Source organism: Centroberyx gerrardi, chromosome 23, assembly GCF_048128805.1.
Source record: "Centroberyx gerrardi isolate f3 chromosome 23, fCenGer3.hap1.cur.20231027, whole genome shotgun sequence".
Taxonomy (NCBI): Eukaryota; Metazoa; Chordata; class Actinopteri; order Beryciformes; family Berycidae; genus Centroberyx; species Centroberyx gerrardi.
Window position 1 is genome coordinate 9,302,321 of NC_136019.1, and position 8,797 is coordinate 9,311,117.

General features: G+C 40.6%; 1 protein-coding gene across 1 annotated transcript; it reads right to left on the bottom strand.

Moving 5' to 3' along the window:
• Window positions 1-384: 384 nt before the first annotated feature.
• On the bottom strand, window positions 385-8,195 carry sat2a.1 (spermidine/spermine N1-acetyltransferase family member 2a, tandem duplicate 1). The gene is made up of 6 exons (XM_071909121.2): window positions 7,991-8,195; window positions 7,519-7,570; window positions 6,314-6,397; window positions 1,955-2,056; window positions 1,713-1,753; window positions 385-1,469 (listed from the first exon to the last, which is right to left on the bottom strand). Exons 1-6 carry the CDS (start codon window positions 8,051-8,053, stop codon window positions 1,302-1,304), a joined length of 510 nt encoding a protein of 169 aa, XP_071765222.1. The 5' UTR covers window positions 8,054-8,195; the 3' UTR covers window positions 385-1,301.
• Between the last annotated feature and the right edge of the window lie 602 nt (window positions 8,196-8,797).

Sequence of the window (8,797 nt, forward strand, 5' to 3'; positions counted from 1 at the left end):
TTGTCCTCGTCCTCCTCTTCCTCTAGCTCTCAGTGCAACATTGGTTTCCATTGTTCGCAAAAACAAGAGAGCTCACTTGTGGCCTTTTTTTTTTATAGAGCTAAAGCTCTGATTTCTGAGTGAACAATTCAGATATTAGTGTTTATATGTGTGATGAGTGGATGTGAACAATTGGTAAATGAAGTTTAGCATTTGGGATGGCAGTGCTTCCAAATGAACACATGCGATTTTAGTTTTTGAATGTTGTGCCTAATGAAGAGAACGAGAGAACACTACACATTACTGTGTGTAGTGTTTTGCAAAAAGTGTGACTGAGAATTGCAAACTGAGTGAAAAGCAGAAAATGTGCTTGTAGGTTTGCAGACTTGGTTTAGGGATTTGATACATGAGTTTCAGGTTTTAGTGATTGTGTCCCAAGTTCCAGTTTTAGTGTGTAAACAATTGTGAAAAACTGTAAGAACTGTTGTGGAAGGAGCTAATGACAGGCTGAACAACACATCAGAGTATGCGAGATGAAAGTTATGTTGCATCACATCTACCTAACGAAGAATCCAGTGCAAAAACCACATTGTGCTTCACAACGATTGTACAGTACTCACCCTTTGGGAGACGAGGGGACAGGTGATTGACTCTTTGGTTGCTGTTGCCATAGATTATCACATGATATCAAAGGGCAACTTAAAGGGATAGGACACTCTGAACTCACTTTTTTTCAGCCGTTAATCAGTGTGCATGGCAATTTTGATGCATGATGTCTGTTTTCTGGATTTTGTGTGAAAATCCCAGCTTTGTATCGCCAACTAGAAGAATGAAATGCTTTTATTTGAATAATGATGTTTTGGTGGTGCAGAGAGTCTGAAATGTCTTACATGTTCTGATCATGCAGTAGGCGGAGAAAGGCTAAAACTGAGGTTGTCCTATCCCTTTAATAAGGAAATCAATCAAAGGTGCTATGGGTCACAACATGTCACAAAGAGAAAAAAAACGAACAACACATACACATTTCAGTACCTCGGTCATGTACTATTTATTTGTATTGCATGGGCCCCGTTCCAATACTTAAAACTGTATCCTTATCTCCAATGTTAAACCAATCACTTAAGTCTTATTATAGCAGACTAACAAGGGACTGAACCACATAATAAGCCAATTACATTATCCAACATATTTATAGAGAAATTAGCCTTAAGATTGCCATTATCAAGTGTTGGAACGGGGCCACTGAGTGGTGCTCTATCCCTGCGTTGTGTGGGTTGACCTCACGGTTGCAAAGGTCAGGAGGTCATGACCCCGGTGTTGGGTTAGGGCTGGGCCAGGTGCTGCAGCGCCTCGCCCTGACAGCGCATACAGTGGTAGCCGATTTCAACCGTGACGTCGAGGCAGCCCAGACCGATGTAGAAGTCCAGAGAGGATTTGTTCCAGTCCAGGACGGTGAAGTCGAGCTGGTTGCAGCCCGCGGCCAGGCCCAGCTGGGGGGGGAGGGGGGGGGGTAAGGCAGGAAGCAGGAAGAGGCACAAGAGCATTGATATTGACACAAGGGATGGCTGTAATGCACTGTAATGCATTTTTAATTTGCAAGCAGTTCATAGTGTATATGTAGAGGAAATGGTTTGCGTAAGAGACACGGCTACGAGAAAGTAAAGGCCTGAGATTCCAAGAATACTTTTCTATCCCAGTCATCACAGTTGCATGATGGGTCGACCTTTACTCACCTGTGCTACTTTGCTCATCAGTGCTTTACCGATCCCTTTCCCTGGAAGACAGACAGCAGGCATTACTAGAGACACTCATGCCCATACACATGTGCTTTGCTGGTGTTGAATACAATCTTTTTTTGATCAAAGCTACTTACAGCAAATAATTCTACTCTTTGATATTCACCATACAATAACAGTGCACCCCTTATTCTCTCTTCTAAGTGTCATTGAAGCAGTCAAAGATAGTCTCACTGCACCTCTGAACTCAGGCATGACGTACAGGTCCTCCATGTAAACGGCCCTGCCCTTCCATGAGCTGTAGGTGTAGAAGTAAAGTGCGTAGCCTATCTTGGAATGGCCTGAAAGCAAAAAACAAAAACAAAAATGTCAAATCAATACATCAGGGATTGGTAGTGAGCAGATGCAGTGCAACACTGAGATAGATACAAGGCATACTAATGCTTCTTTTTATGGCCTTGTGTGCTAATGATGTGTTTTATCCACTTAGAGACTTGTACTGACTTCTGCCCCCAGAGAAATAGTTTTCCGCATGCCATTGCAATTAACTTGTTACCTAAGATTTTTATTGCGTTTATTAGAGGTGTATTGCTGTTGAAAATATTTCAAGTTATTCAAACCAATGCATTCATTTTTTGTTATTTGTTTTATGTTGTTCATGTCATGTGGCAGTTGTATTTTTCAGCAGTTGGTGAGTGCTTCTGCCAATTAGAGGAAATAAACGTAGTAGTCGCCTAAATGGTTTCAGTCATTATGATATTGGCATATTCATTTTAATGCTCTATTACTAGTGGATCAAAGAAACGTGCTTTTAGCCTCGTAACTTAAGATATTAACTTAAATGTTTATCATATCACAATTCAAATCACACATGCAATATTAACTTAAATAATCGCAGTATGATTTTTTTCAGCATTGTGTGCCCCTAACTGCACGTCATTCTTCCAAACATTTTCGGTTTTGAGTTTTATGCAATGATCTCAGTGATCACTGCTTTATAGCTTGTTTACATAAGAATGTTTCTGTGAAAGGACCTGTCCTGATCTATTATAAGTGATCTCTTTTTCTCCTTTTGCATAACTTAGCCACTGTGAAAATGTATGGAAAGTGGATCGCTGCAGTTGTAGATGCCTGGAGTCAGTGTCACAATCTAGTGCTTTAGTGCTGTAATTATCAAACACGCCCCCACAAAAACCTCTCAGGCTCGGGTAAATCATGATCAGGCCGAGCTCCGTCTCTAAAATGCAGTCTGGCGGGTTCTCACCAACCACAGATCAGTTCTCTTTCTAACTCCTAAGGATTTAATGCAGCCAGGATATCCGTAAAGCAAAAGTGGGCAACTTCAAGGGACAACTCTCTGATAAAATAATTGTGATAGATAAAATAGTTTTTAAATCGCTTTTACATTAAATCAGTTACGTTTGCCCTTGCTCCCTAAAGAAGCTTCAGCTTTCAGGACATCACAGAACGCAAAGTGAGCTGCACAGACTGAGCCAGAAAAATGTAGATCTGATGGATCCTCTTTCAAGGCTGCAGCCACAAGCTGTCACCTTCTCAGTCTGTCGCTTCACACTGCAGAAACCCTCATGGTGCATGGAAAGACACTTCGGTTTGTGCTTTATTCAGTGGGGTTATTGGGCTGATCCTAACTGCCATAGGCCAATCTCTATCCTGTCATGCAAATGTAAGGTGTTAGAAAAGCTTGTAACTAAGCTAGTCTCTTCTCAAGCTTTCAGACAAACATCCACTACATGAATGGCTCCCGCTCATTAGATCTATCTCCCACCTTATTCTTCTAACTCATTAGAAACCTAACCCACCATTTTACAATACCGGATCTGCAAGTACCAGTCTGTAAACAGTCAGCTCAGCCAGTCCCACCCCAGGCTAATATCACATTCCAGTTTGCTGCAGACAGAGAATCCACCTCTCAGCACTTCTCAGCACTTAAAGGTTCAGTGCAACGAGAACCGCATTTCTCTATTTCATGGTGTAATTTTACAAAGGAGATGTTAATGTAAAGTTCACCAAATTAGAGGGGCTGGACGGGTTCATTATAGGAGCATTTCATGTCACTGTACTGTTTTGTGATGATTCCTAAAATGCCAATAAAATATGTTTATAAAAAAAACAAAACAGATTTAGAGTTCCAATCTACCTCCTGATGTTAATGATGTCACCTACACCCAGGTTTTAACGAATGCTCTGATTGGTCAACAGCATACTAGCCAAAATCTCCCTGCTGGGTGCTGAAGTTCCAACACTGGATATTTGCTCCCCAAAGATAAAGATATTGGCACAATCATACTGAAGGTTAGACTCTCACTCAGTCCTACAAGATCTGCACCATCTAACCACCAAAAACTGAAAGAAAATGATGCTCTTTGTGTTAGAAATCAACGATCAAACTTTTCCTGACTGAGTTGAAATCATCGCACTGGATCTTACAGGCATTCTCTCTGAAGCCTGTGCAGGATCTTGAGTTACTATACAAATTCTGTGTGTGTCATGTTGTTTTGCCTATTTAGTCTTGTCCTTATAGTCTTGCTCATTAGTCGCACCATGGTCCTGCTCTGCTTTCATGACTACTATCCACCATTTATTACCTGCCATAAATGTTGCGTCATTTGCATGGTTGTGTTCCTCTGTTGTGCTTCTTGTAACCTTATCTGCTCCTACGTCCTTATCTTTGCCTCTGTTGTTTCTTTATATTATTTTATGCCCCTCAATAGAAAATCTGCCTCTTGCCCATCCTCCATTGTTATTAAGAATTTACTCTTAACTGTCCTGCCTGCGTGAATGAAGAATTAACTGAAAAACATCTACATATGATATGCATTGGCGACGACCACAGACCTCTAATAAAGTCTGTGCATGCATATATGCAGACTCCGCCCCCATGCTTACACACATACACACCCACACACACACACACACACACACACACACCCTCCTCAGTATAGAGGCAGATATATGGTGGAGAGGAGAGCGGCGCGGTGGTGACGATGGAAAAAGGGCTGTGTCATGGAAGAAAGAGGCAGAGCGGGGCAGCAGAGAGAATGTTAATGTTCTCATTACTGTAGTCTCAGGAAAAGAGATGCGTCAGCCTTGTTATGTAAGCGGTGGGCAGAGAGAGGGGCCAGATCAGATCAGCGCTGTGCAGTTAGGTAACAAACCTGACCAATACGGGCTAATGAACCTGCTACTTCCTGACAGTCTAACAGGTGATAAAGGGGAGATAGGCGAATGACTACAGGTGCAACAGGGTTACATAATGGTCCATTTACAAAATAAATGCACCTAATCAATCAATATCTCTAAAATATAGTGTGTGTATTAGTGTCAGTAATTTGTCAACAAAGGGCCACAGTTACCTACTATCTTTTAAAAAGTAGCATAATGTGTTTTAATTTTGTGCTATCAATAATTTGGCAAAAGCAAGTGTCTCTTTTTTCAAATTATGGATATCATATATTGGAACTGAATTCTTCAAATTATTCTATTTGTCTATTGAATCAATTTCAAACTAAAATTCAGGGGCCAGATTCACAAAACTGCTCCTAAGATAGATCTTAATAAGTGACCTATGATCTTAATAAGTTACCTAATAAGTTAAGTAAGATAAAAATGTAGGTAGTTCTTAAGAGGACTCTTGAGTGCAATTCCCCAATATTCCCTTAAGATTAGTGTCACCTCTTACCAACTTCTCTCGGTTTCTTAATTACAAACTTCTCAACAAGCAGACAAGCATAAAGTTAAAGATTGTCCTCCCTAACTGCAGCCCATAGTTAGCCTAGCGAGCTAGACCTCCCATCCAGCTGCAGCTCTTTGGCCAGAGTCTGGTTAACCAACAGTATTTCCATCTAGAAAACAACAAACAATTATTGGCTATATTTGTGGTTTACTCAAATTAGTGACTTTAAGTTTGGGACAAGGCTCAGACATTGGTTACTGCCTTTTGGCTAAAGGCCTATTAACTGTAACTGTCTAATTTGCTTGCTTCTTTTCATGAGACATCAGACGTTCACCAAATAAAAAGAGATACAGTAAGTAAAACTATACTTTGAAACACCTACTTCAATGTCCAAAAGTGTGTGTTTAAATGAACTGAGTTTGGAGGCTTATTGCAACAACTTTAAGTGGAAGGTTCACTTATACTGAACAAAGATATAAATGCAACATGCCACAATTTCAAAGATTAGTAAGAAATTGGTGACAAACGCTCACTAACAGGGATGTAAACAAATTTGTGCACAAGAAATAAGCGTTTCATGGATGGGGCATTTTATTTTAGCTAATGAAACATGGGACCAAAACTTTACATATTGCATTTATATTTTTGTTCAGTATAGTTATTAAAACGTTAAGAACATATTTGAGAACTTTGCTTTGAAGAATCTCATTTATTTACAACTTTTATCTAAGGAAGCACAATAAGAGGAAAGAAAATACTTAAGAACCGTTTTGATCACTTTTAAAAATAGTACTTTGGAAGATTTGTTTTCTTGAGAGGGTTTTGTGAGTCGGGAAGACACAGATAGGTATGACACCAGTCCCCACACATAACCTTGGTCGTTAAGGAAAAGGTTCTCCCTCACCTTCTTTGGTCCTGTGCTGTTCCGGAACCTCGGCGACGATTCCGTGGAAGAACGGGTTCTTGGAGAATCCGTCCTGCTCCAAGTCTGCACATGAACAACAGAGAAACTGTCAGATTAATGGAAAAGCTTGATATAATTACTGTAAACAAATGAGACCATGGCCGAGACAATTGCTTGCGTCTACCTCACCTCACTGCTATTGGTATTGTTTTGCTTTCTCTATTTCACTCATTCCACCATCTGTCATGGCAAGAAACTCAGAAAGTTTTAGTTTTGTTTACGCCGGAAGAACAGCATCCTCTTCCTGTTTTGGGCCGTAAAGCAGTACAACAGATTTCCCGTGAAATCAGACCCGCTGGCACACAATATCTTGGTGACGGTCTTGTTTGTTTACAGTAATTATACTAATGTGGTAATGATTTATTGATGTTAAAACATTACACATAGCGCCTTTAAACAGGGTGTGTCATTTTCAACACATCCATGTGTCTAGTCTGGGAAAACACACATTTGTGTTGCTTCCCAGCAGATCAAATGTTAGTAACACACAGTGTAAAGCCTGTGTGTCAATATGTGTGCTGTTGTGTTGAAAGGTCAAACAGATGGGTGCAGTCCCAAATGAATGTTCACTCATGCTGTTAAAGAGTGACCCTTCACATGCAACTTCCAGTAACCACACCCTGAAAAAATGAGAAAAAACCTGAATTCCCTATAGGGCATGCAGCATGCCATCCACATTACATGATTTCTAGGTACTGAAGTTCAGATTTTTCAAACAGCTTCCTCTCGCTGCCAGTTGGAGCCTCAAATGTGCAAAGTTAGCAGCCTAGAATCTCTCGCTGACTTCAAATAAGGCTACAGAAGAAGAATCCTTAGATCTGTCACTGGTTTGAATAAGCTGTTCATCTGGTTTCCAGACTATGGCACCGCTCTGCTCTGTTACCACTCATTCTATTTCACTTGTTTTGTCTTTTGTTGGCTTTTTACTTGATAATGATAATGTAATATGACAATGTGCTGGTTTGAAACTTCTGGGTTGCTGCCTTATATAGTCTCCCTTCGACTTCAACTTGTTTTAATGGATGTCAAATAAATTCGAACATTAAAAGTAAGGTAGAGGACACAGTATAAAGCAAGTGACTGCAACTAAAACCCATTTAAATAGATGACTGATATTTGTGTTGATATTACCGCAGGCTACATACCTTTCTGTGTGACTTTCACTTTGTCTGAGACTTTCTCATATTCAGCCAGTTCCTGGGAAAACATGAAAGCACATTTATCAGTTCTCTCCACTATAGACATTTGTGCCAAGATTACTATCAGCATGCCTTTTTTAAACAATATCGATGATAACAGCTTAACATCAGTCTAGTATGTTCATGACCATGTCTGCTTTGAAAATGTATCACAGTGGCACATAATGGCTACTGATGCATTTCCAATTACATATATCACGCGTAAAACAACACAATGCATCCTATTAAAACACCACTAACTCAATAATAATCCAGTAGGCTACTAACAATAACATAGGCTACGTCTATGTGAATTGATCGCCTGACGTAAGCCTATGTGTCAGAGGCTATTATACACCAATATAGTATATATTATATTGAGTCATATACACGTGCACGAGGCATATACACGCGTGGACGCGCGCACGTGTCCGCTCACCAAGATCATCCGTGAAATGTCCTTGCAGTCCTCCAGGTTGGCTGCGCGGATGGAGAAATCCATATCGGGTGAGTTTGGGTTGCACGGTGCGCTGCCGCGGCCAACTGTAAAGAAAACAATCTAAACAGCCAAACCGGAACAGGAGGAAGACAGGGGCAACTGTCTTTTCATCACAACCCTAAAGTAGGATGCTGATAACTAGACCGAGAGCGCCCTCCTCTAGGAAGGCGGTCACCGGGGGAATCAGCCCCCTGAAAGCCTCATAATATTAAAGGTGTATTAAAGGATAATACCAGTGTTTTTTTGTTTTTTTTTAAATGTGTGCCAATCATGTAGGACAGTGATTCTCAACCTTTTTCATATCAAGGACCCGTAATTGAATCCACATTAGGGCCACGGACCCCCATTTGATGAGATTTTGTCTCTTGCACCCAAATCTGACAATATCTTTATTGTCAGATATGATTTTGTCCAGAATTCCATGACTATCTGTATTGTAGGTAGAGAGATAACAGTGAAACTATCATCAAAACAGTCATTCTTCTTCATTCTCTAATTGTGTTCACTTCTTGTAAATGAAATAATGGTGTAAGGTTTAACAATTCATCAATTTGCTGGGGACCCCCTGGAACCCCCTCAAGGACCCCTGTTGGTCCCCAGAGCCCACGTTGAGAACCACTGATCTAGGATGCCCCTCTGCTTTACAGAATTCCTGGTTTGTCTGCATACAGTCAGCATAGTTTGAGATATCAGTGTTCATTTCCCTACCTTCAGAAGAAGCACATTTGCTGCCATTCATCTTTGTAC

Coding starts and splice junctions, on each gene's coding strand:
- sat2a.1 (XM_071909121.2), bottom strand. CDS start 8,053: ATGGATTTCTCCATCCGCGCAGCCAACCTGGAGGACTGCAAGGACATT. Junction 7,571..7,990: donor ACATTTCACGGATGATCTTG/GTGAGCGGACAC, acceptor ATGTTTTCCCAG/GAACTGGCTGAATATGAGAA. Junction 1,470..1,712: donor TGATGAGCAAAGTAGCACAG/GTGAGTAAAGGT, acceptor CTCCCCCCCCAG/CTGGGCCTGGCCGCGGGCTG.